General features: G+C 54.1%; 2 protein-coding genes across 6 annotated transcripts in view; one reads left to right on the top strand and one right to left on the bottom strand.

Moving 5' to 3' along the window:
• The window catches only part of SFSWAP (splicing factor SWAP), a 55,077-nt gene extending 35,523 nt beyond the window's left edge, over positions 1 to 19,554 (top strand). For 3 of the 5 annotated variants that reach the window (XM_058656593.1, XM_058656596.1, XM_058656595.1), the window contains exons 12-18: positions 5,066 to 5,296; positions 5,975 to 6,165; positions 9,877 to 10,154; positions 16,083 to 16,208; positions 17,611 to 17,793; positions 18,612 to 18,684; positions 18,885 to 19,554. In XM_058656593.1, the coding sequence (XP_058512576.1) occupies positions 5,066 to 5,296; positions 5,975 to 6,165; positions 9,877 to 10,154; positions 16,083 to 16,208; positions 17,611 to 17,793; positions 18,612 to 18,684; positions 18,885 to 18,950 (1,148 nt within the window). In that variant the 3' untranslated portion in view covers positions 18,951 to 19,554. The remainder of the gene's footprint in view (positions 1 to 5,065; positions 5,297 to 5,974; positions 6,166 to 9,876; positions 10,155 to 16,082; positions 16,209 to 17,610; positions 17,794 to 18,611; positions 18,685 to 18,884) is intronic. The other 2 variants (XM_058656594.1, XM_058656597.1) reach the window with 1 other exon arrangement.
• DDX51 (DEAD-box helicase 51) overlaps positions 10,235 to 26,429 on the bottom strand; it is a 170,191-nt gene continuing 153,996 nt past the window's right edge. The window contains exon 15 of the mRNA XM_058656598.1: positions 10,235 to 10,262. The gene's annotated coding sequence lies outside the window, so the exon portion shown is untranslated. The remainder of the gene's footprint in view (positions 10,263 to 26,429) is intronic.

The following is a 26,429-nucleotide window of genomic DNA, read 5'->3' as shown; positions in this document are numbered from 1 at the left end:
TATTCCACAAACTGGAGCAGTTGATAATCTGGTCCTGTTACAGTGGAAGCACTGAAGATCACTTGGGGGAGAAGACAGGTCAGAAACCCCACATCTGGATGGAGATAGAGGAGGCTACCAGGTGGAAGCAGGCATGTCATGGCATGCCGGGCACTGGGCTCCAGCAGCAGGTACCCCTGACCCAGCGCAGCCTGCAGATGCCACACCCCACAGGCAGGGCCACAGCTGCCAGAAAAACAGCCTGTCTCTCCTGTGTTGGCAGTAACTTAAATATACCAGGTAAAGCAAAGCAAGCTTGAACTCGAGGGCCTAAGAAGACACTGTGAAGTGCATGACACAGTAAAAGCAGAGGCAGAAGGACAGGAAGGGGCAGGAGTACAGATGGATGCAGAACAAGTGTCGGCTCAGGGTTAAGGTGGCTCCTGGCACAGGTTATCGGCTCAGGGTTAAGGTGGCTCCTGGCACAGGTTATCGGCTCAGGGTTAAGGTGGCTCCTGGCACAGGTTATCGGCTCAGGGTTAAGGTGGCTCCTGGCACAGGTTATCGGCTCAGGGTTAAGGTGGCTCCTGGCACAGGTTATCGGCTCAGGGTTAAGGTGGCTCCTGACTGTTCTATCTCCTGGGGGAGTCCCTGACTTCACATGCCAGCTTTTCCCCCGTTTCCAGATTCCTGCCCTGGACTGCCACAGGGAATGACCTTCAGTGTTTGGGTCACTACTACCCACATGGGAGATCTCCCAGCACCACTGATGGGAGCTATGGATAGAGAGGTTCTGTGTCTCTGCCTTTCTAATAAATATATTGTAAAAATCAGAACAGAGAAAAGCAGGAGTGACTGAGAAAATAATACATAACCAATAAAATACATAGTTACTGTATGTGTTTAGTACAGAAAAACACAAATTCAAGTTTGTTTTTTATACCCTGACAAAAAATAATTTAAAATATATGTTTGAGTTTGAATAAATGAATTTGAGATACTTTCTAAGAAAATGTAAATTGCTAAAGTTGTTTCAGTCAAAGGTGGGAAACTGGCCCAGGTCTGCAACTGTAAAGAACTTGGAAGTACTGATGCGGTATGGTGCGGCTGGGCAGTGGGCCCAGCCACGCGGCAGATCAGCAGCACTGTGTCCCAAGAAAGAGGAGACCTTCAAAAGTGCTTGGAACTTGGTGCTGTCCAGACCACTGTCTCTGAGCCCACTTGTGTGTCCAGGTCATAACCGGGCCACGAGCCCAAGGGCTTGTTCCAGAAGCCAGCCCCCGGGCGGCCGGCACCAGTGCTCTGGCCGTGGGCCATGTGCATTTCAGTTGCTGCTCCTGAAATTAGGGTGTGCACCTTCCTCAGTGCTGGGATCACACTATCACATCACGTACAATGGCATCAGAAATATCCAGTATTTACACGCAAGCAACAAAACTGTAAAAGTAGATGAAAATATGAGAAATTCATCTTTGATCATGTTTCTAAGAACTAAAGCTGCTTGTGTCAAACCGGTCAGGCTGCAGACTGAGGCAGAGCGGTAGCCGCACCAAGTGGTAGCTTGCATGAGTGACGACTCTTGGGGGCCTTGGAAGACAGTCTGCATGACAGTGGGGAGAAAACTGACCAAAAGGACAGAAGCACTTGTCCTCTGAGAGGGACAGGAACAATGCCCCATGATGGAGGGGCTTGAGGCAGCAGGTCCTTCTAAGCGCGTTCCCATGAGGGCTCTGACAAAACAACCACATGTTGGCAGAAATGCCTTCCAGACCGCAGGGTTCACCTGCCTGCCTAGGCAAGGGTGTTCGCTGTGGGCCATTGAAAATAAGAGTTTGTACACAGTCATGGGAAATTAGGAGGCAAATTGCCGTAGCCTTAAAACTGGCGACCATTTTTTCAGATGATTTGTGCTGACATGGGAAGATGTATAGTTTGGTGTCATTGAGTGGGGTCTACATTGTGGAGACATCACAAAACCGTGCTGGGCAGCTCAGCCTCTCAGTGCCGGCTGCAGATGCAGTAGACACGGCATGTCCATTCTGCTCACAGCCAGCTTCTCTGGAACCAGAAGTGGCTCCGCGTCACAGCTGCATTGACTGGCAGCATCGGCGTGCCTACACAGTGTCACCACCAGCAAGTGAAGGACACGCTCCTGGGCGCATTAGGGAGCCAGAGTCGGGCCAGAGCCAAGGCTTGAACCAGTGTCCACTCTGGGAAGCAGTGATGACGCTCAGTGTGGGTCCTGCCATGTGGGAGGCCAGGACTGAGCTCCTTGCCCCAGACTTCATTCTGCCTGTGGATGAGCACTGCTGAACACTGGAGCCAGGAGCCAGGAGCTTCTTCCAAATCTCCCACTGTATGCAGAGGCCAAAAACCTGGGCCGTCCTCTGCTGCTTTCCCAGGCCACAAGCAGGGAGCTGGTTGGAAGTGGGGCAGCCGGGACTCAGGCTGGAGTGCACATGGGATTGGGATGCCAGCACCACAGCTGCAGGCTCAGTGTGCTGTGCCATTGTGCTGCCCCGGAGCTTCTCCATTTTCAGCTCAGTCCCCAGTGTACCTGGAGTAACAGCAGAGTGGTCCTACTGCTTAGACCTAGCCCCCCACATAAGAGATACCATTGAGAATCTACTGACCAGCCCAATCTGTTGTGACCATTTGGGGAGTGAAATTCACTCCCTGGGGCTGGCATTGTGGCTTGGCAGGATAAGCCAAAGCCTTCCACACCAAATTATATCTGGGCACAGGGCCAAGACCCATCAGCTCCACTTCTGATCCAGTTCTCAGCACATTAGAAAGAAGAAGGGCCTTTGTTCTTTGTATCAGAGCCTGGGCAATGGGCTTGTGGGGACGTGAGGCTTCAGGCATGCAGGGGGCCTGGAGGATGGTGCTGGTATGGGCAGGCTTGTGTGGGCATAGGGGTGCTCGTTCGGCTGTGGGCAGGTTCATGGGGGCGTAGGGGTGTGGGCTTGCTGGGGGCCTTGGGGGATGGCACTGGTGGGGCCGTGCGGGGACCTGAGGGCTCACACCCAGACAGGCAGAGCAAGCCTGGTGATTTCCTCATGTGCTTGGTCCCAGGCAGGGGTGGTGGGGGTGGGGAGGACCCTAGGTTAGCAGTCTACTGTGGTGTGCTGGTGGACCGGGCCTGGGGAATTGTGAACGTGCTTGGATCCTGGGTGGGCAGAGGGGTGGGGTACCAGGCCAGCACAGAGGCCAGGAGATTGGGTCCCTGGTGGGCAGGCAGAACTCTAAGCCCGCATGTCATCCTTGGAACAGCGAGACTGATAGCATTTCACAGTTATTGCAACAACTTGAGCAGAATGCTTAGAGCATGCTGCACGTCAGAGATCCTGGAGTGACATCGGGTGGCCGTTCCCCGGGTACTGATGCGTTTAGGATTCTGCGTGAGGGTTCTGTTCTCTTCCCTCTTCCCCCAAATATAAGAAGAAGACGGCAAATTTAGAAACAGTGGTCTCTCCCACTTTCCTCTAATCATCAACCCTCCCCACCCTAATCATTGATCCACATGGCATGCATCTTTCTCAACTATGTAAACATCAAAAATAAGTGAAAATAAATAAGTAGCATAAGATGGCCCAAAAATTTGATTCCCTCCATGCATGTGGGGCACACAACACATGGAACCCCTGGCTCTGGCCTGGCTCTGGCTGTTGCAGCCTTTGGATGGGAAGATCCCGGTCTCTCCCTCCTTCTCTGCGGTTCTGCCTGTTTTGGTTGGTTGTGGGTTTTTTGGTTTTTTTCTCTTTTTTGTTTTTGTTTTTTTTTTTTCTTTTTTGTTTGTTTATTTGTTACCAGAAAGGCATATACAGGAAAAAAAGAGATACAGAGAGAAAAATCTTCCCTCCGCTGGTTCACTCCCCAAATGGCTGCAACGGCCGAAGCTGAGCCGATCTGAAGCCAGGAGCCAGGAGCTTCTTCCGGGTCTCCCGTGCGGGTGCGGGTTCCAAGGCTTTGGACCGTCCTCGACTGTGTTCCCAGGCCACTGGCAGGGAGCTGGACGGGAAGAAGTGAAGCAGCCCGACACAAGCTAGCACCATAATGCCAGCAGCAATATGATGCAGTTGCATAACTTTACATGGTCAGCCTGGGACTGATCAAGTGCTTTGGGCTTTTAACTTGTAAACAATTGCTTTCCCAACGTATAGCATTGTTAGCTTCTAGCATGTTTGGACTTGGACAGTAAAATGCCCAAAGTGGAGAGAACCTTCATGTGGCTGGTCAGCCGTGGCCTGCCCTGCTACAAGCCTTAGTGCTGGGATCGGAGTCTCTTCTTGGACAGGGTCTGTGGCCCGCGACCCACTTCTCTCCTAAAGTAGCTGCTTTGGAGAGCCTTAAAATCTCCTTCTTTGCATGTTCTTGAATATCCTTCATAAGAAACTCGTGGTTTGAAAAGTCAAGTGTCATACTGCCATCAGTTAGCTATTGTTGGGAATGTTTGCCATAGTATCTGGAAGAGAAAGGTGCGTTGTGTGGAGTCAGGGATGGAAGCAGGGGATACACCAGCCTAATTTATGTTCTGTTAGCTGTCAGTTGATCCTATAGATGGAGAGGATTGTCTTACCTGCTGTCACAAAGTAGGCACAGTAAATACTAGCTGAATAAGGGGGTGGGTCCTGTGATTTTGTTATGTAAGCAAAGATTTCTGCAATTGGCATTTTGTTTCCTAAAGTCACATCATAAACCTCCAAAATGCACATTGAACTGCATGCTGAACTGGGAATACATTGTAAAGAAGAAAAATGACAAGAATTGGCCATTTAAAATCGCAGGTGACCACATTTTGGCTCTCAACAAGTGGGTCCCTGCACAGTTCCGTGTAGCACCATGGCCGTGCAGGCCGCACTGGACTCTGCCTGGGGCCCGCCCCCCAGCCTCCTGCATGCTGCAGGCATAGAACAGGACAACTTTGACCCCGTGAACGTCCTTCCTGCCCATGTAGCTTCTCATGAGATGTGGCTCCTGCTCGTGCCACCCTGCCACTCCCTGATACTCAGGGGGTTGGGGACCTGTGACAGTACCTACTGTGTGCGTCTCGGTACCTAACATCCCGCCTTCCCCCTGCTTGTAGCTTCATTTGCTCCAATAAGCTTTGCCATCAAGGCCAAGGAGAATGACCTCCTGCCTCTAGAGAAGAACCGAGTGAAGCTTGATGATGACAGTGACGAGGGCGAGGAGAGCCCTGAGGGCCCAGAGAGCTCGGCCAGCACCTCGCACCCACAGCCAGCCGCCACCCCGCCACGTGCGCTCTCGGAGGAAAAGAAGCCCCAGCTGACCCAGGAGGAGCTGGAAGCAAAGCAAGGTGGGTGTATCTGCAGGCCGTTGACGCTGAGACTGCACACCTCTGCCGCCGAGGGGCCTGGGCGGCCTGCCAAACGGGAGCAGGGTGCTCTGCACACGCCAGCAGGAGCCTAGCTGGAGTCACAAAGTAGGCACCAGCAGGCAGCACTCTGGGTCACCCTCCACACTGCACTGGCAGCCCTGGGTGCAGTAGACAGGGCTGTCTGTCAGCCGAGCCCTGGGGCCCGTGATGATGATGTGTCTACATGGATGGCCCAAGGCACAGTCCAAGCCTCTTGGCAGCAGCAAGGGAACGCAATGAAGGAACTGACCGCTGTGTCTGCCTCTGAGCTCTCCTGACTGGTTTTCTGTACACGTACACACAGTTGAGGCAGTGTTGATGAAAGATGTTGGACTGCAGTGACCTCTTGGTCAAGTGCCTGCCTAGTGCCAGAGCAGTCCTCGTGTGTGTGAAACTGTGCCACTGTGCACTGACCGGCTGCTTGGGTCATTTGGACCAGGTTTCTTCCTCAGAGTGTTCATTGCCCGGTAGGAGTGAACGTTTTGGGGGTGTGTTCTGAGGTTTCCATCAGCCCAGCTTTCCCTGGGTAAACTCCGTCACCTCCTAACGTTGAAAGTTAACAGCAAGATGAGCTTGCACTTGCTCCCTGCTTCACTTATCCCTCTGTTTGTTCCTAAGCCAAACAAAAGCTGGAGGACCGGTTGGCCGCTGCTGCCCGGGAGAAGCTTGCCCAGGCTTCCAAGGAATCAAAGGAGAAGCAGCTGCAGGCAGAACGCAAGAGGAAGGCAGCTCTGTTCCTACAGACCTTGAAGAACCCCCTCCCTGAGGCAGACACCGGCAGGACAGAGGACAGTGCTGCCAGCATGGAGGTACCTTCAAGGAAAGTCTGTCATGTGGCTGAGGGCCTGAGCAAGGGCGCATGGCCGCAAGCCAGGTTCCACCAGCAGGGAAGCAGATTCCCTCTTGGTGTCTGTGGGTGGGGTTGGGGTTGTAGCCTGGTGCTGGCATCCCAGTGAGCACTGATGTAAATCTCAGCTGCTCCACTTTAATCCAGCTGCTCCTGCCAGTGTGCCTGGAAAGGCAGCAGGCTGACTCAGCCGTTTAGGAAGTGATCTCACTATCCTTCTCTGTAAAACTCTGCCTTTTAAGTAAATTAAATCTTTGAAATGGAAACAAGGAAAATGGCCGCAGTTCCAGTGACGCACAGAGAGCGGCTGCAGTGGGCTGCAGGCCGTGACCGTAGACACGTGCAGAGAGCGGCTGCAGGCCATGACCATAGACACGTGCAGAGAGCGGCTGCAGTGCCAACCCCTGGGGCTGTCTCCCAGGGCTGCAGGCCGTGACCGTAGACACGCGCAGAGAGCGGCTGCAGGCCGTGACCGTAGACACGTGCAGAGAGCGGCTGCAGTGCCACCCCCTGGGGCTGTCTCCCAGGGCTGCAGGCCGTGACCATAGACAGAGCTGTCTCCCAGGGCTGCAGGCCGTGACCATAGACACGTGCAGAGAGCGGCTGCAGGCCGTGACCGTAGACACGTGCAGAGAGCGGCTGCAGTGCCACCCCCTGGGGCTGTCTCCCAGGGCTGCAGGCCGTGACCATAGACAGAGCTGTCTCCCAGGGCTGCAGGCCGTGACCATAGACGGGGCTGTCTCCCAGGGCTGCAGGCCCGCTGTGTCACTGAGCTCTCCTCACACAGACGTCCTATGTCAATGTCTCGTCAAAGCAGCGTTCTGATTCAAAAGGGAGATGAGACATGACCACCATTGCCTTTCCTTCAGAGAGTCAACAGCACTTTGTCCAAGGTGGGTGGCTCACTGCCACATAGTGTGTCCAGGGTTATGACCATGACCTCAACAGGGTCCTTATGAGGCACTTGGGACCCTGAAGCCCCTGAGACCAATGGCCTGTACAGTCCGCCTCTTCGGCAGCAGAACAGCAGATCGAGTTCGCATGAGACTACTTCTTTCCGTCATACTGGTTAGCGATCTACAACTTTTATTTTAGATTGTCAAAACGGTTCTGTTTTCTTTTGTTGTGAATTTATACTTCAGAAATACCTAGGGATACTGGGAATTCAGCAGTGTGTTGGAGATAAAAGTGCAGACGTATCACAGTGTGGCACACCCTACCATCTTACCATCCCAAGCTATGGAACCACAGGTCAGAAGTAGCTTCAAGGCCCAGCGTTTTAGCCACTGCGTGTGACACAGTGCAGGTCCCAGCTGCTGCACTTCCAGTCCAGCTCCCTGTTGATGCATCCAGGAGAGCAGGGGAGGACGGCTGAGTGCTCGGGCTCCTCCCCCAGAGGGAGGGCCTGGATCCTGGCTCCCATCTGGCCCAGCTCCAGGTGAACCGGCCGATGGAAAATCTGTTTCTGTAATTTGTTCAGATAAGAAATAAATCTTTAAAAATTATTCATTCTATACACATGCATACATATACATATATATATCAGGAGTAGCTAAAGTAGCTTCAGAGGTGTGCCTTTGTGATTGTGTGTTGTGTTTTTTTGCACTATTTTGTTTTAGATTGATTTTATTTATTTGAAAACCAGAGACAGAGATCTTCACCAGCCAGGACTGGGCCACAAACTCTGGCCTGATTTCCTACGAGTGGCAGAGGTGCAAGTACTTGTGCCTTGCCAAGCACATTGGCAGGGATTGGGATCAGAAGTGGAGCAGCCAGGATATAACCCACATTCCAGTGGGAGGCTGGCAACTTCCCTTGTGGTTTTGAAAGAGCAGTTACAAATAGGAATTTGGGAAACATGTCTCACTCTACTTTCATTTCAAAAGAAGGGTGCTGGCTAGTGATTTCTGGTTTTGAGACTCTTCTGGCTTTAGGAGCAGGGAAGGAACGGACACATTCCCTGCTCGGCATGGACAGGTAGGCGCACACCCTGGCTTTGCTCCCTGAGCCTCAGGAGGTCCTCTGCAGGTGCTGACCTCCTGAGTGTGCCCCTGGGGCCTCTGCGGGCACCAGCCACACATTTCCCCAGGTCCCAACATGTCTCTGTTCCTGGCTCGTCCCTGTGACGTGGGGTAAGCCCTCAGCCACAGGGCCATTGCTACAAGCAAAAACGCAGCATGAGCTGTTTAGCTTCTGTGGGAGCAGCAACCTGGGTGTGCACTGCAGGCCACGTCAGCTTCCAGGGTCAGTCATCAGCACGCGGCCCCCTGCAATCTGTGGAAGGCTCAGCGGTACAAGCTATTAGGGTGGGAAAAACAGCAGCTTCCTCAGTCCTCACCGTGCCCAGCTGGATGTCCGTCAACGCTCCAAGTGCTGAGCAGTCCCATCCCGCTGTCGCTGAAGTTGCCTCTCCAGGCAGCGTGCTTGCGTGGACTGTGCAGCCACTGTTCTGTGTGAGGAACACAGCGCGGTTGCTCGCTCACTCGCCCAGCCACTGGAGCGCAGGGACTGCCCCGTGCTCAGCAAACTGCTCTGTTGGAAGCGACGTTTGCAGGTGTGACTTCACATGCTGTATGCTTGTTGATATGGGAAGGTCTTGACAGAACACAAAACGTGAACTTGGTATGTGAAATCTAAAAACATACGCGCATAAGACATGCCCAATCCTGTGTGTGCTGGCTCCATTCATGGAGAAGTGCGAGTTCTACCCGTCCCCATCTGCTCTGGAGTGACATGTGACAGACAGACAAGAGGGTGCCGCACACAGATCCGGCTGTGTTCCTGAGCATGGGAGGAGCAGACTGAACCTGAGCTGCTCACTGTGGTCAGGTTAGCATCCAGGCAAGGAGGACAGGGAGTCCAGCCGGCCGTGCAGGGACGTTGCCCATGAGCCACTCCAGCTGGAAAGCTTGGGGCCAGGAACAGGCCTGAAGGCCTGGTGCTGGTGAGATAACAGAGTTAGTGACCCAGAGACCTACATGTGGGCCACAGGAAGCCGTCCCTCATCCTGCACAAGCCCGGAAGAGCGTGGGGTGGGCAGGTGCAGCAGCACAAGGGCCCGCGTCACCATTGTCCAGTGCCTCTCCCCAGGGACTCATCAGCTTTTGCCACAACGGGAAAGTGTTGCCAGCTTCAGTGCCAATGTGTTGCCACATACTTGATGTCCCGAAAGGACTTAGGTGGGCAGTAAAATTTTAAATACTCCATAAAGTACTGACTTTTTAGAAGCTTTGCTTATTTATTCAGAAGACAGAGATCTTCCATCTGCTGGTTTACGCCCCAGATGGCCGCAGCTGCTGGCACTGGACCAGGCAGAAGCCTGGAACTTCCTCCAGGACAGCCAACTTGTTCCCACCTACTTGGCCTCTAGATCCTCCTGGTCAGGCAGTTGCCCTCTGTGTGTGGTGACCTTGGTCAGGGAGGACAGAGGCTTTAGGGCGGTGACTGTGCCCTACAGAGGAGGCTGCTCCTTGACACCAGGGAGCGAGAGAGAGAGTAGTTGCCTGTTATGAAAAGGCCTGACCTTGAGCCAATGGCATGCTGCTGCTGGTGCTACCTTGCCCACTGCATTCTTGCAGGGTTCTGCAATCATGTCACAGTCTCCTTCGCCACCCCAGCCCTCCAGTGAGTCCAGCAGCCTTGCTGAGGGATGATGTGTGTGCTTTGTCCCCAGGAAGCCAGTGCTGCGCCGAGTCCTCTCTTGGCGGGAGGCAGACCACTCCCTGCTTTGGATGCCGACACCCCTGAGAGGCCTTCCAGCAGGAGCAGAGATGCACCAAGAGAAGAAGAGAGAGAAAAGAAAAAGAAGAAGCACAAAAAAAGGTCCCGAACAAGATCACGTTCTCCCAAGGGCCACTCGTCCTCCAGGTCTGGGTCCAGGTCCCACTCCAAAGCAAAGCACTCTCTTCCCAGTGCCTATCGGACGGTGCGGAGGTCAAGGTGGGTGTGCAGGTGGGCCCAGCCTCTGTCGTGGTCTGTGGGAGGCTGGGTACTGAAATGCGTGCAGCCGTCACCAATTGGGGGTGGAGGAGTGTGTGTGTGCGTGTGTGTGTGTGTCTCCTGCAGCCTGAACTTAAGCTTTTAAACATATTGTTGGTTGTAGACTTCATTTTATCATCGCCTACAATCAAGTGTTTAAAATGGATTTTAGATTTTAGCAGGCCCTGGCAGGAGCTTCACACACACACTGAGGGAAAGACCTGCAGGGTGGCGTGCTGGGCTCTGGGTTTGCCTGAGTCTTGTCATGCTCCACCCAGAGCTGCAGGTGCATGCGGAGATGGAGCAGCAGCACGGAGCTGTGTCCCGTTAGCCCTCAGCGCCCACTAGAGTCAGCACTGCCCCGGAAGCCTTTTCAGAAGAGCCAGTTTTTGAGAAAGCAGGAAAGATAAATTCCATTCTGGCAGCACTAATGATATGTGTGGAAGTGGTTGATGTTCATAGTCGAACAGTTTGAAACGGGAGCAGCTTGCTGAGGCGTGGGCACATCCAGCCCCTGGGTGCAGGGCTCACCTTCAGCACAGTGCCCGCCGTGGCTTTGGGCTCACAGTTCTCGGGAGCAAACGCTTAGGGAAAAGGCTGAGGCGTGAGCACTTGTTGTTATTTAGATTTCTTTGAAAGGCAGGGAAAGGGAGATGGAGAGGAGAAATTTTCTGTCACTGCTGGTTCACTCCCCGAGTGGCCACTGCAGCTAGGACTTGGCCGAGCGCTTCTCACAATCTCCCAAGCAGGTGCAGAGCCCAGGGACTGTGTCCTCTGCTGCTTTCCCAGCTGTATTACCAGGGAGCGGCCAGGACGTGAACTGCACTCACAGGGCCGTGGCTTAACCCACCGTTCCACAGTGACAGCTCTAATTGGGCCGGGTACAATGCTACGTCCTCTCCTTGCATGCACCAGGGTCCCATGTGGGTGCCAGTTTGTGTCCCAGCTGCTCCACTTTCCTGGTAAAACAGTAGAGGATGGCCCAAAGCCTTGGGACCCTGTACCCTAGTGAGAGACCTGGAGGAGCCTCTTGGTTTCAAATCTGCTCAGTTGTGAACCAGTGGACAGAAGATCTTTGATCTCCTTTTCTCTGTAAATCTACCTTTCCGATAATAAAAATTAAATACGTTAATCTTTTTTAAAAAACTGTGATTTTTAAAAAAATATGTAAGGTATAGTAATACACATTTGCCTCTGAAGCGATGTGAAAGCAGCGTCTCCCTTTGCCCAGGATGATTGTGCACGGTCAGCCGGCTGCATCTGTGACTTTTCTATCATTATGCGCACACACCCTCATTTTTTTATTTTTAAAAATTAATTACATTGCATTATGTGACAGCTTTATAGGTACTAGGATTCTCCCCACCCCTCCCTAAGCCCTCCCCCCATATTGGATTCCTCCACCTCGTTGCATAACCACAGTTCAAGTTCAGTTGAGATTCTTTCATTGCAAGCATACACCAAGCATAGAGTCCAGCATCCCATTGTCCAGATAAGTTCAATGACTTGTTGGGGAGACCTTCTCTGGTCTGAAGGTAGAGCCGGCAGAGTATCATCTCAATCAATCAAAAGCCCCAACATAACATCAGCAACAATCCACAACATTATGGAATTAATTGACATAGTATTGAGTAACCAATATGTGAAAAAAAAAAAAATGCAAGTTCTTAACCACCTCCTGTGACTACTTCATTGACATTCCAATTTTAGTTTATATACGACCAGGTTCTATACACCTTAAAATGGCTGTAGATTACTATTCAGTTGTCTCGTGTCTGTTCTCATTATAATATTTAGCATTTTATAGGATTGAAGCATAATTTTGCTGAACCTGGCCTTCTTTCGGGTAGTCTAGACTGGCTTATAACTAACAAGACGTATGTCAACAGTTTAGGTGCAGAACAGTTTTAGGAGGGGTGTGCAGAGAAATCTTCAATACCCTAGTGAGGAGTAACTAATCTTTGTGTCCCACCTAATAAGGTATAAGTGAATCTACGCTGACCTTTTTCTGTCTGATTCTAAGCTTTCCTTGTTGTTCTCTGTCTATCTATTGTAGATTTTTTGTTTGGTTGGTTGGTTATTTGTTTTGAGGGGTGTCTGGAGTGATCCTGATGGTCATTGCAAGAGAGGGTGGGGACCCCAAGTTGGAACCAAGCAAGGACCAGAGAGAGCTCCTCTCCCTAGTCCCGAAGGAAGTTTACTGTTCTTCGGTTTCTGCGGACTGTTCAGGGCTCCTGGCTGTTGTTCTGATGCCCTTGGATCCTGTGAGGAAGGATTTGGACTTCTTCCATCCCTGTGGTAGATCCAAGCGGGAGTGGATGACCTCAGAGTTCTTGGCCTCCGACGGCACTCCAACTCCCACCCTCATTTTTTAATGAAGAACTTTGCTGTAACCTACTTTTTTATTTTAAGTGTGCAACGTCAAAGAGGCAAGAAAGAGAGAAGGGTCTCCTGCCTTAGTGACAGGAGTGGGCTTCAAGAGAGGAAAAGACCCCATTTTGATTTTTGAAAGCTCCAGGAAAGTTGTATTACACTTGAAAACTTCTGAAGATGTTCTGCACATCAGTAGCAAGGGTCTCTCAGTCAAATCATGTCAGGCCTTCCTGATGTTGCTGCGTCCCGGGCTTGGGGTGCCTGTGGCACCAGCGTCTGTTAAGGGCACCGGTTCTAGTCCCGCCTGATCCGCTCGTCATCCAGCTCCCTGCTCCTGGCCCGTGGTAGAAGCAGAAGGTGATCCAACACACATGACAGACCCGGAGGGCCCTGCTGGCTTCAGCCTGTTCCATTTCTGGCTTTGCAAACATTTTAGGAGCGCACCGTTGGATGAAAAGTCTGTCTGTCCCTCTTGCTCTATAACTCTCACAAAAATAAATTTAAAAAGTGCAGATAGGGGCCGGCGGCGTGGCCTAGCGGCTAAAGTCCTTGCCTTGAAAGCCCCGGGATCCCATATGGGCGCCGGTTCTAATCCCGGCAGCTCCACTTCCCGTCCAGCTCCCTGCTTGTGGCCTGGGAACTGCACCCACGTGGGAGACCCGGAAGAGGTTCCGGGTTCCCAGCTTCGGATCGGCGCGCATCAGCCCGTTGCGGCTCACTTGGGGAGTGAATCATCAGACGAAGGATCTTCCTCTCTGTCTCTCCTCCTCTGTGTATATCTGGCTGTAATAAAATGAATAAATCTTAAAAAAAAAAAAGTGCAGATAGGGTCCTCTCCTTGAACGAGCCAGGATCCCATATGGGCACCAGTTCTAATCCCGACAGCTCCACTTCCCATCCAGCTCCCTGCTTGTGGCCTGGGAAAGCAGTCAAGGACAGCCCAAAACCTTGGGACCCTGCACCCACGTAGGAGACCTGGAGGAAGTTCCTGGCTCCTGGCTTCAGATCGGCGCAGCACTGGCCATTGCGGTCACTTGGGGAGTGAATCATCAGCCAGAGGATCTTCCTTCCTGTCTTTCCTCCTCTCTGTGTATCTGGCTTTGCAATAAAATAAAATAAATCTTTTTTAACAAATAAGCAGTGCAAGCAGGCGCAGGTGGTCACTTCCCTGCCCAGATCCTCGGTTGTGTACACTGGGAGTGCAGAGCCACTGTGTCCCCTCTTAGGAGAGGCCGTTCAGCCGCAGCTTCTGGCCCGTTGATTTTGTGGAGCAACCACGGGGACTTGGCCCCACACTTAGTTCCTAGCAGAAAGTGCTCTCCTGATGCGAGGAAATGGAAGGTTCTGGGTTTTATGTTTTTGTAGAGTGTTGATGCTTTCCCAGGCCTTTTGTAGACTCTTAACAGAGGATCATGGTATGTGTTTTATCTTTATATAATTTCTTGTTTTAGAACAGACTTAATTCATGTATCTTGACATACAAACATGCATCTGGGTGTTTCACTCTTAGAAATCCAGTACTGACAAGGAGGAAGTAAGGTCTTAACTAGAGGGATGACTAGTGCCGTGTAGATTAGCAGTCTTGTCTGCATTTGACCTACAGTTAGGACATCCAGACACAAAGCAGCATGATGGCAAAATATGGACAGGCCTGAGTGACCACCCTCCATGCGCCATCCCGGAAGCTGCCATGTGATAGGGCCCCGTGGTCTGCGTGTCTTGGTGCAAAGGGGGCTGGGCAGGGCTGCCCTCCTCAGACCCTGAGGCCTCAAGTCACTGAGCTGCTGACCTCTGCCCAGCCGCTCCTCATGGACTTGGGTGGACATAGCCCATGCAGTTGTCCAGGCTTACTGCAGGCCCAAGGCCTCCCTCCAAGCTGGGCCGACCCTGAATGTTCCTGGGTGTCTAGATGCGGCAGTCCTGCTGTGTTCTTCATAGGAGTTTCCAAGGGCGTGTCAGTGACTGGTGGATCAGGCTTGAATGACACCTGTCAGCTCCAGGTAAAATGCTGGCTGGTTTCACACTTGCAGTCATAGCTGCATTCAGCTATCTTGTATAAAATGCAGGAAGTGGAGATTGGAAACCCTTTCTCGTGTCCCATGAATTGTAAGGTATGCTGAAGGCTGAAGTCCTGTCCCTGCTGGCTGAGCTGGCGGCGTGTAGGTGACCAGTCCTGAGTCCTGCACTTGTGCAGGACGCTGCGCCAGGCAGGGTGAGGAGCTTCTGTCTTCGTGTTGCGTCGAGGTCTCTGTCGTATCAGAAGGAAAGGGCACTCACACAGTGTGTCCACTGCCTGAAATGCAGTTTTGATGCTTAGGTGTTTTAAATGGCAAGACTAGAGCTTAAAACCAAGCGGTGTTTGTTCGTTTGTTTTTTCAAGATTTATTTATTTTTATTGGAAAGTCAGATATACAGAGGAGAGACAGAAAAGACCTTCCATCTGCTGGTTCACTCCCCAAGTGACCACAATGTCCAGAGCTGCGCCGATCTGAACCCAGGAGCCTCCCCCGGGTCCATTCCATTTGTTTTCAGGAATGACGTGGGTTTTTTTCATGACGAGAGGAATGTGAGGATAAGTTGATCTTTGGAACAACACTGTGTCTTGCTTTGTGTTTTATTGTAATTAAAATAACTTTATATGGACCCTCTTGAAGTGACAACATGAAGTTGCTCTTTATATTGTTTTTGAGACAGGTGTGAGAATCTTTTTTCTCAAAATTATTTAGTACAGATTTCCCAAAACAGTGATTTTACTAAATGAGCAGATAACTAAAATATAAGTCCTCAAGCAGTGTTAAAAGACCCTAACTCCCCTGGAGGGGTGAGGGTCTCCAGGTCTCCCTGCTGCGTGTGCATTACAGCGCCACCGGATGGACAGAGCAGACGTGAGCGGTCACTTGGCATCTGTGCTCTCAGCTTGGAGCCTCGGCTGTTGTGGCCAAGCTGCGCTGACTCGGGGCTGGGCTCTGCCCACAATCCAGTACATTCTCCATCGATGCCCAGGGGCCTGAGTCAGCCTGAGCAAGCACAGTTGGCAGGCTCTCCTGCCTTTCTTCAGCAGCTAGAGGTACCTGAGGCGGGCCATGGTGTTGGTAGATGCCCCTGGAGCTAGGGCTGTTGGCAGAGAAGGCGGGGAGCAGACAGTGAGGCAGCCTGAACCAAAGACGCTCACACTGGCCATGAGGTCTGCTTCTGTCAGCCCCTGGTACCAGCAGCTCCAGCCCTGGTGATCTGAGCCTTGGTTAAATGCTTGTCTTCAACGTGCTAAGTGCGGGATCAAAGAAAATACCCCACCTGGGATGGTGTTCCACGTGTCACTGCGGCCCTGGGGTGGTGTTCCGCGTGTCACTGTGACCCTGGGGTGGTGTTCCGCGTGTCACTGCGGCCCTGGGGTGGTGTTCCGCGTGTCACTGTGGCCCTGGGGTGGAGTTCTGCATGTCACTGGAGTTTTGATGGTGGGGGCCTGCTCACAGTGAAACGTGATGAAGTCCCGTGCAGGCAGCTGACCTGGCTGTGTGTTTTGTTCAGGTCTCGCTCCCGATCTCCTCGAAGGAGAGCTCACTCTCCTGAGAGACGGCGAGAGGAACGGAGCATCCCCACTGCCTACCGAATGAGCAGCAGCCCCGGGGCCAGCAGGAAACGGACCCATTCCAGGTAGGTGGCCTAGACTTGCAGGGCACATGTGTTTAAACCTGCCTGTGGGAAAGGGGAAGCACTGAGTCTCAGGAACTCGGTCATCATGGTCAGTACTGTGCGGGGTTTGGGGACGTGAACTGTCCAGTGGTTACCAAAGGCCCACTCGTGTGCTGGTCACGTGCAACCCTGCTCTCACAGGGCCTTGCGTTGTAAGCCTTTTCCCCCAGCACAACCCTGAGGGCCTCTGTTGGGCCCATACCTGGGTCCTATTTCCCTTACCTGTCAAGGAACAGAATGGAAATACAAGGGTTTCCTGTCTTAGAACTCCCTGGTTGGGAGGGCAGTCCCTTTTGGACAAGGTGGCCTGTGGCAGTGAACTTGAGCTTGCAGCTCCAAGAGAGGTCACAGAGGTCTGTGAGGGTTTGACCTCCCAACCTGTGGTGGGCGCCACCTGGATTGTGAGAGGAGAAGGTGAAAGGTTAGCTCCTGAGTTTGTAAAGTGAAGCCCCAGTCCTCCCACCAGCTGGGCCTGGCAGCCTAGGGCCCTCTTGACCAGCAGGCCATGGTTTCCCCTCATCTGCCCTCCTGGAAAGAAACCCAGTGTCCAGCAGCTGAGCTGTCAGCGGAACATTGTCGCTGACCCTGGGGCTGTTATCCCGGCCCAGAGCTTCCTCCTCAGGCCTCAGCTGCTGTGTCTCCTCCCTACAAGGGGTTGAGGCAGACTCTGCTGTGGGAGCTGGACGGGGAACGCTGTATGATGGAACAGAGAATGTTCCAGAAATGTCCATGTCTACGTCATTCATCATATATGCTGGGGAGGTTCCCAGAGGGGACAGGCCTGAGCCCTGCAGCATACTTGGCTCTTAGCAAGCACGTCTGCGCTTCAGGCTTTCTGCCAGACAAGGAGGGCTGGCCCCACAGCATTATGAACAGGGGCAGGACTTGGGCCATCTGGCCGCGTGTGCCTGGTGGCAGTGATGGTAGCTGAGCTAACTGCTGTGGTCAGGGCAGCCCCTGGGCTGAGGTGTCCACGGTCGCTCGGCTGCATGCGTCTGAATGCAGGGCTCAGCTTTCTGGAAACTCGTGAAGTCAGCACAGAGGAAGCGGTGTGAGTTGAGAACCACAGCTGCCTCCAGCTTCCTGCTTGGAGACCCCTTCCCCAGGGTCTTGTCAACCCTGCCGATTGCTCCTTGAGTTCATAAAGTTAACGGAATGTGACGAGTTATCGTTTGCAGACTGGAGACGGCAGGCCAGGTCACCTCCTGCAGTGCAGCAGGGACGGCCCCAGTGCTTGGAGCCGACCACTGCCTGGGACACCGAGATGGCCTCTGGCTGGCCTGCCTCAGACCCAAGCCCTCCCCGGACAGAACGTTGACCCTTCACAACAAATGTGATTCTCTGAAAAGCGCTTTCCTTCCAGGAGTCCCCACGAGAAGAAAAAGAAGCGGAGGTCACGGTCGCAGACCAAGTCGAAGGCCCGCTCACCCTCGGGGTCCCCCAGGAGGCAGGCGGCACACCGGCCTGCAGCCCACGCCACCCACTCGGCCCACTCGGCCAGCATCTCTCCTGTGGAGAGTCGTGGCTCCAGCCAGGAGCGCTCCAGGTGACCCTGACCTTCGGATGTTTCTTGGCAGGATAGGGTGGGGTAGATGGCCTCCTGTAGCACTGAGACTGGTCGTGAAGAGGGCCAGGCCTGGGGAAGGCCATGCTGTCTCCAGGTGTCCTGAGCCGACAGGGTCAGTTCCCTTGGAAGCCAGATCCCCGGGGTGCTTGGGAGAGGGGGGCACTGGAGGTACTCGGATGAGGCAGCAGCATTCTCAGGGAAGCTGCCAGTCCCCTGGGGCCACCACTCACAGGCACACCCTCCTGCAGCCTGTTGGGTCTGGCCTGGGTAGAAGGTAGGACAGTAGGCAGCTTTCATGGTCCATGGGACTCAGAGCTCCTAGGCCATGAGCCACAGTGGCTGGGAACAGAACTGTAAGCACAGCTGTTGGTCACGTCACCGTGGTGTGGCTGCTGGTGAGGGTGACCCACTTGGTCAGGGGCTCTCCCCTCCGGGGTCGATGGAGCAGCTGCAGTCAGACACCTGCCCACTCCACTCATCAGCAGGGACCTTTGGGACCCCTCTCACTGGGGCAGCTCTGGACAGAGGCAGCACAGGCAGCCCCGACCCTGTACACACGCCTGTGAGTGCCCACGGCCCTACAGGTACACTGCAAAATGGTGTGCCTGCCAGCAGATGGGACGTGGCCCAGCAGTCCTGACCGTGTGTTCTGTGATGCTGCTATGGAGAGAGATGGCATTTCGTAAAGCGTTTCAGATGAGCGTGACATAACAGTGTAGGTGGTGTTGGCTCACGCACACAGCGCCGTGCGTGGCACACGTCTGGGCTGTGTCTGAGCTGCTGCTCTCTCTGCCCAGGGGAGTCTCTCAGGAAAAGGACGGGCAGATCTCCTCCGCCATCGTGTCCTCGGTGCAGAGCAAGATCACTCAGGTGAGGAGTGGGGTGGGGAGCTGCCCCCCTCAGGGACTCGGGCACAGGGTCATACAGTGGGGCTTGGGGCGTGCCAGGAACATGACTCTGGCCTCACCTCCACTGCCCTCGGCCACCTCAGTGGGTGGATGGGCAGCCTCATCTCACCTCGCCACCCATTCACAGGACGCTCACGGTTCCCCTCCTGTCCCCCCACACAGGATCTCATGGCCAAAGTAAGAGCAATGCTTGCGGCTTCCAAAAATGTGCAGACCAGTGCCTCCTGAGACAGCCACCTGCCACGGGGCCCAGCCTGGCACAGCGAGCCTGGCACAGCGAGCGCAGGGGCCATGCTGGGCCGCAGCCCCAGACCACTGAGGTCCCAGCATGGGGAGGAGGGAGGCTGAGGAGCTACGGACTGTGTGGAGCACGCCAGACTCACACCTGGGACCCTGTGGACAGTGGGTGGTTTTTGTAAATTAATTTTTGATGACATTTTCAGTTTAAGACTTTTTGACCAGCAATCTCTTACCTGTATATTTGTAAATAATATCATGTTTCTGTGAAAATGTATTATCAAATAAAATGGGAGGAAACCACCTTTTCTAGCTAGAACCTTGGGGTAGCTTCTTCCTTCATTGCTTGAGGGCCTCGCTCCCACCCTTTGTCGTCCATTCAATGCAGCTGCGCAGTGCAGGGGCAGCTGTGAGGTCTGCCCGGGCAGGGCATGCCCTCCCCACCCTGGCTGCAGCCCCCACACGCCATGGGCTCCTGTGGGGTTTCTTGATTGACCAAGTCATGTGACGCTTAGGACCCTAGCTGTTGAGGCCTCGCCTCTTGGTACCCACATGCTGGGCACATAAGGTGCTGGTCCTGATGTCAGGGGACCCTGCTGGCTTGTCCATCTGCTCGTCCCTGCTGTGGGCTGGTCCTTCTGCTCACTGAAGTCCTGCGCCCAGTCAGAGGTCACAGCTGGAGCTGAGTCTGGGGGACAGGCGTGGGGTGCCGCAGGTTAGACCTCCCTGCCCCCACACCCCTACACACTGGTCAAGAGCCTGCTCCCTCGGATTGCGGGGAGGCAGCAGATGGTGTGCCGCGTGGGGGACCTGGGTGGAGTTCCCGGTACATGTGCATGCTCTCTCACTTAGCAAACAGTGCTTGTGAGGCAGGAAACCTGCCACCTTGGCCTCCTGGAGCTGACGTGGGCAGGACGGGCAGGAGACCATCCAGAGTGGCCTGGAGGTGCCCAGGCGGGGCGGGCAGAGCCAGCACTCCAGGCGCCCACATCCCTGCAGGTACTCTGCAAAAAGGTATGCCTGCCACCAGACAGCCTCTGCATGCAGTGTCTGAGACAATAATGTTGGCACTCTCAGCACCTGCTCCCTCAAGGGATCTGCTAGGTTTCGGCTGGTACATTGAAGACCCTACAGACACTGCCCCCGTGCAGCACCTGGGGAGGGAGGTGCCAGCTGGGAGGTGGCACACAGTTACCATCATGGGGAGCTGCTGGATGCACCATTTCACATGGCTGCCAGTTGGAGGGGCTGCTGGGTACACCCCCGTTTACACACAGTTGCTGTCTGGGGGACTGCTGGGTGCACCCCGCTTTCCACATGGCTGCCGTCTGGAGGGGCTGCTGGGTGCACTCCGGTATCCACACAGTTGCTGTCTGGGGAACTGCTGGGTGCACCCCCGTTTACACACAGTTGCTGTCTGGGGAACTGCTGGGTGCACCCCACTTTCCACATGGCTGCCGTCTGGAGGGGCTGCTGGGTGCACCCCGCTTTCCACATGGCTGCCATCTGGAGGGGCTGCTGGCCGCCAGGATTCGAGTGCCTTCTCAGGACTGTGGCGTCTCGGATGCCTTCATCGTGGCTGAGTCAGAGACATGAAAAGGTCTCATTTTAATTCCATTTTTAAAGGTGAACAGCTTCTCTTCAGAAATGCATCTGGGATTCTTTTTCTCTGAACTGTGTTGGATGTTTATGACTACAGTTGCGTTTGTTACGGAATTGTAACCGCTACACATATTAAAGATTCTTTATTTGTATTGTTTGTTTTAAGGAATTATTATTATTACTATTGTTGTTACTATTGGAAGAGCAGATTTACAGGAAGAAGGAGATACGGAGAGAAAGATCTTCCATCTGCTGGTTCGCTCCCCACGTGGCTGCAACAGCCAGAGCTGAGCCAATCCGAAGCCAGGAGCTTCCGGGTCTCCCACGCAGGTGCAGAGTCCCAAGGCTTTGGGCCGTCCTCGACTGCAGGATGGGAAGCAGAGCACAGGGGGCACAAACCGGCACCCATATGGGAAACCAGCATTGCTGGCTGAAGATTAGCCAATTGAGCCATCACACTTGTCCCAATTGTTTGTTTTATATTTTTGTCTCAACTTGCCATTTCTCTTGACTTTATTATTTTTTAACATGATTATCTCTTGAGCAGGCCTCCATTTATTAGGATTTCTAGGGGCCATCTCCTCAGATAGAACTTGTGCCTGCCAGTCCTCGTTTCTGCCGTTCCTTGGTGGATCGTGTGTAGTGCCCTGGCTTTGCTGCGTCGCTGTCCAGCGGCTGCTCTCTGAGGACAGCCAGGACTGCAGGGGCAGAAGCAGCAGCAGTCAGCACACCGTGCTGCAGCTTCATGCCTCTGTTGGCCCCTTGCCTGCTGTCCTCGGTGCCTTGGGAGCCTGCTGTGGCTTCAGCACCTGATTGGGCACTGCGGCATTCAGAGCACCGCTGGAGCTCTCTGAGAGGAAACACGTCACGGACTTGGGGTTGGGGTCCGTGGAACTTTGACAGCAAGCATCTCTGCTGGAAACGGAGGGGAGACTCCCCACAGCAGCCCTGCAGCCAGGAGCCAGCCTTGGGTGTGGGGCGTCCCACCTTCTCTGGGGCCATCTGGGGTACTGGGCAGTTGAGCCTTTCCTGTGAGGGGAGACCCCCCACCGCAGCCCTGCAGCCAGGAGCCAGCCTTGGGTGTGGGGCCTCCCACCTTCTCTGGGGCCATCCGGAGTACTGGGCAGTTGAGCCTTCCCTGTGTACGTGCCAAGAGTGCTGTGCTACCTTCACACGTTACAAAGCCTTCCAGGTCCCATCCTTGGCAAGGGTGCTGCTGGAGCATTTTGGAATTCAAGGCTTGCCCCCGGAAGGGATGTCACAGCACACTAAGCCACCACCTGCTACCCCAGCACCCCATGTCTGTGCCAGTTTGAGCCCCAGCTTCCCACGCGTGTCTGAAAAGGCAGAGGAAGATGGCCCTGTCACACAGGAGGCCAGAGTGGTGCTCCTGGCATCACTGGCCCTGCCCTGCTGTTGTGACCACTTGGGGAGGAAGTCAGTGAACAGAAGAGCTCTCACTCATGCTGCTTTGAAATAAATAAACCTGACAAAACTCTTAGGATTGAATCATTTCCTATGCCCTTAAAAAATGTGCTGTTAGAATTGGTCTCCAAAGCATTGACACCCACCTGTTTTTGGGAAAGCCACTGTTTTTCCAGTAATCCTGTGCCTGCTGTCTCAGGGTGGGAGGCGGCTGCTCACACCAGCTGGGAGAACGCAGGAGGAAGGTGGTGGGCACGGGTATAGATGGGCTGCCAGGAAGGCCAGCAGCTTCTTCCCGGGGCTGATCCCAGCAGGCAGTTCCCACCCAGTGTTTGTTTAAGCGACTGGTCCACAGGGATAGAGGAGGGGGATCCCTCCACACAGCTGCGTGCTAGCTTCCTGCCAGTCCCAGCGCCTTGTCACACACCACAGCATGTCTTCACCTATGGGAACCAGTGCCTGCCGCATCTTGCCTTTGCAGTTAGCTACTCCTTTACCTATACCAAAAGGTGATTCGTGCGGACTGTGACTAAGGGCATACTAGGCGAGCCGAGGCTCTGACACCACCCTGTCAATGAGAGCTGGGTTTGCTGGTAGGCCAGGCTGTAGCAGGCTGTAGCGCCCACTGGTGAGAGCCTGTCAGGCTAGGCCACAGTCCACCAGTGAGTGCCAGGATTGGGGGCTGGCCTTGCTGAGCTGCAGCTGCTGCTGCAGAACGAGAGAATTGACACGGGTAGACCGGGCAGGGCTGCAGCACCCATCAGCAGACATTCGGGCTGGATCTGGAGATGGGCTAGGCGCCCAAGGCTACTGACATGCACAAGAGCAGGCTGAAACGGGTGTGGGTCAGCCAGAGTAGGCCACAGCACCACCTGGCGAGTTTTAGGATTGGGCACAAGTTTTATCAGGCCAGACTGCAGTACCCCCTGGCAGGCATCAGAACCGAGGCTGGAAGCAGTCACGATAGGAGAACCGTGGGCACTCAGCTCCTGGGCTGCAGCCCTCGCTGGTGAGCATGAGAGCCGAGGCTGGGAGTTGGCCTTTGTATGGGCTGGGGGTGGACTGGGCTGAGCTAAGCTGTAGCACCCATGGGTGTGCAGGAGAGCCAGATTAGATGTGGGATGGACCAGGCTAAGCCACAGCACATGGCAACACATGCAAAAACCAGCACTGGGGTTCAGCCTGTTGGGGTCATCGGGGTTCTCCCTCCTAGTGTGGCAGGCTGAGCTGGGCTGCCGCGCCGGTCAGTCCATGTCTGAACCTGTGGACCAGTCTAGCTTGCCTGTCCTCTCACAGCCTTGTCTGATTCCTGGCTGTAAAACCACAATTTGTATGAAAATGGCTTCTGAAGCCATCCTGCTCAGCCATACCTGCAGTCTGCATCCTGCACTGCAGGAGAGTGACCTCTGGGTGAGGTCACTTGGGCAGCAGGTCAGAACAGCCTCCTGCCCACACGGGGTGCACTCAGCTACACAAGGAAGGACTCAACGGGCTTCCCCGGGCAACCCAGACACCAGGTGGGACCCAGCAGGGACTCCAGTTAACCACATTGGCTCCACTGTGCCAGTGACTATGCAATCCAAACCTGCCTCTTCAGAGAATGGAAAGCAGAATGGACAATTCTGGATGCACTAAGGTGGACTTGGTCAGCCAGTAGACTTTGGATTTCATCAACCCTCAAGCAATGAAACTGACAGTCCTCAGAACTATCAGAACCAATCGAGTAACAACACCCTCGGAACATTCCAAGATATCAAATGTGCTCATTTGATGACTGCAACCCAGCCTCCAGCCTCCAGCCCCAGAACAATGGCTCATTTGGCAATCTTGCCTTGCACGCACCGGATCCCATGTGGGCAGTTGGTGTCTTAGATGCTCCACCTCCCTGCCAGTGTCCTGGGAAGGCAGTCAAGGACGGTCCAAAGCCTTGGGACCCTGCACCCACATAGGAGACCCGGAAAAAGCTCCTGGCTCCTGCCTTCAGATAGGATTAGCTCTGGACATTGTGACCATTTGGGGAATGAACCAGTGAATGGAAGATCTTTGTTTCTCTTTCTCTCTGTAGAGCTGCCTTTCCAATAAAGATGAATCTTGAAAGAAAAAAAGGACGTGGTAGCCTAGCAGCTGAAGTCCTCTCCTTGAACACGCTGGGATCCCATATGGACACCAGTTCTAATCCCGACAGCTCCACTTCCCAGCCAGCTCCCTGCTTGTGGCCTGGGAAAGCAGTCAAGGACAGCACAAAGCCTTGGGACCCTGCATCCGCGTGGGAGACCTGAGGGAAGTTCCTGGCTCCTGGCTTCAGATCGGCGCAGCACCGGCCGTTGCGGCCACTTGGGGAGTGAATCATCGGACGGAAGATCTTCCTCTCTGTCTCTCCTCCTCTCTGTATATCTGACTTTGCAATAAAAATAAATAATTCTTTAAAAAAAAAAAAACTCACTCCCACCCCAGGGGCTAACGTAGCTTGGCAGGATCCCTGCCCACCCCGCCCTGCTGTGGCCTAGAAGGCAAGTTCCCCAAGTTTCCCTTCCAGACCTGCTCCCAGCCGTGGATCCCATGCATACTGGCAGGTGCCAGCGGTGCGACAACCTGGTCCTACCCACCCTTCTCCCAGCCCGGCTTCCATGGGAGCCAGATGAGTTCCAAGGCCCAGTCTGGCTCATCCTGTTACCACACCAGCTCTCACACAAACTGGCAGGTGCTGCAGTCCCACAGAAGTGAGCCCACAAGTCCCCAGATCTGGTTCTCTCACCTTCTAGTGGGTGTCACAGCCATCTGAACCTGGCCTACCCTGACATTCATGGCAGGTACTACAGCCCAGCCCAGACTGCATGTCCCCAGCCCCCGCTTTTGATTGCACCAGCGGGCAGCAAGTGATGCTATTTAGCTCAACCCAGGTCACCCAGGTGGGTGGGGCCTTGGCCTGACCCAGACATGCCCTCCAGTTTCTGTCCTCTAAACCATCCCATCTCCCCTCCCTCACCTATCTGCAGTGGCCTGGTCCATGGAAGAGCCTGGAAGATCCTGTTATACATTCCCTCAGCCACTCTCAGGGCAATCTGCAGCACCCCCACCTGGGGGCCAGGGTGGCGTATCCGGGCCCCACGGCCCCAGCCTTCCCCACTTATCTTTTGAAAAAAGAAAATAGGCAACTATGCTGGCACACTCAGAGTTCACAGCAATCGGTCATTAACTGAGCCCAGAATACCCACCAGCTACTGGCCGCTTTTCTCCCAGGTACAAAGTAACCTAGGCAGTTGCCTACAGCCGGGGCAGAATATTTTCATCATCTGGAAAAGGAGATGCAGGGTTTGTAGGCCCTGGAAGGAAAAGGAAGAAACCACCATGACAGGCTGCAGGCCACAGACTCGCCTGTCTGCTTGGGTGACACGGGCCCTGGCGTCCCCAGTCCCCTGCAGCCCTGCAGCCTGGCCTGGAGGGCGACTTGATCCCAGGGCAGGTGTGCCTGAAGCCTGCGATTCCTCAGAGCGGAGGGGCCCCGCCCAACCTGCCCACTTGAAAAGTTGCTTTAATTACAAGTTCATTAACTATTCAGCAAGTGCAGCTTGGGGAAGCAAGGATGTTCAACGTGGAAATAAGATATGAGAAAGCCCTTCAGAAGATTGCCCATTCATCCAGATCCCAAACGAGGAAGCAGACACTCACAGAGTGCCCCAGGAACTGTCAGAGCACCACGGAGAGGAGCCAAGGAGGCCCCTGCCCGTGTGCAACATGCCAGGACATTCCCTCTGGAAAAATCTCGCAAAAGCAGACACATGTGCAGTAGCTGGGCTCTCTGCCGGTCGTCGTGGCCCCAGTAGCCCTGGGCTTGCTGCCTGTGGTCCCCAGCTGCAAGCTGAGCTAACAGCATAGCTGGCCAGCCCAGAAGACCCACAAGAAGTGTCTAGAGAGACAGACAGACAGACATAAAACAGGGCGCAGTAGGGTTCAAGAGCGAACAGGCCTGGAAATAAGGCAGTCAGACGGGGCAGGCAATCGAATCCACAGGCATGGGGGCCTGGGAGAGACAGGGTGCAGGCCAGAGGAGGGAGGGGTAGCTAAAAGACTCAGAGGAGCACACAGAGGCACAGCAATTGCCATATGGAACCTGGAATGCCATGAATGGCATGGACCTGTGTCCTGGGGGCAGCATTGCTGCTGCACAGGCTGCACGGCAGGAGGAAGATGGATTGGAACCAGGCCTTCCAGTATGGGCTGGGTGTGGGCCCCAGGAGGCGTCTTAACTGCTACACCAAATGCCGACTCCATATACTGTCTGCATAGCTGGGAAGTGTGGGTGTGGCCTTGCGGTGCTGTGGCTGTGAATTCAGGCAAGCATAGCTGATTTTCCCGGTTGTCCCTGAAGTGAGCCTGGACTATCCCCTCACTACCAGCTGGGCCAGGGACCTGAGCGCCTGCAAAGGCAGTCTGTGTTGATTT

Source organism: Ochotona princeps, chromosome 29, assembly GCF_030435755.1.
Source record: "Ochotona princeps isolate mOchPri1 chromosome 29, mOchPri1.hap1, whole genome shotgun sequence".
NCBI lineage: Eukaryota > Metazoa > Chordata > Mammalia > Lagomorpha > Ochotonidae > Ochotona > Ochotona princeps.
Note: the sequence above shows the minus strand (reverse complement) of the source record. Positions and strands in the feature narration are given on the sequence as shown.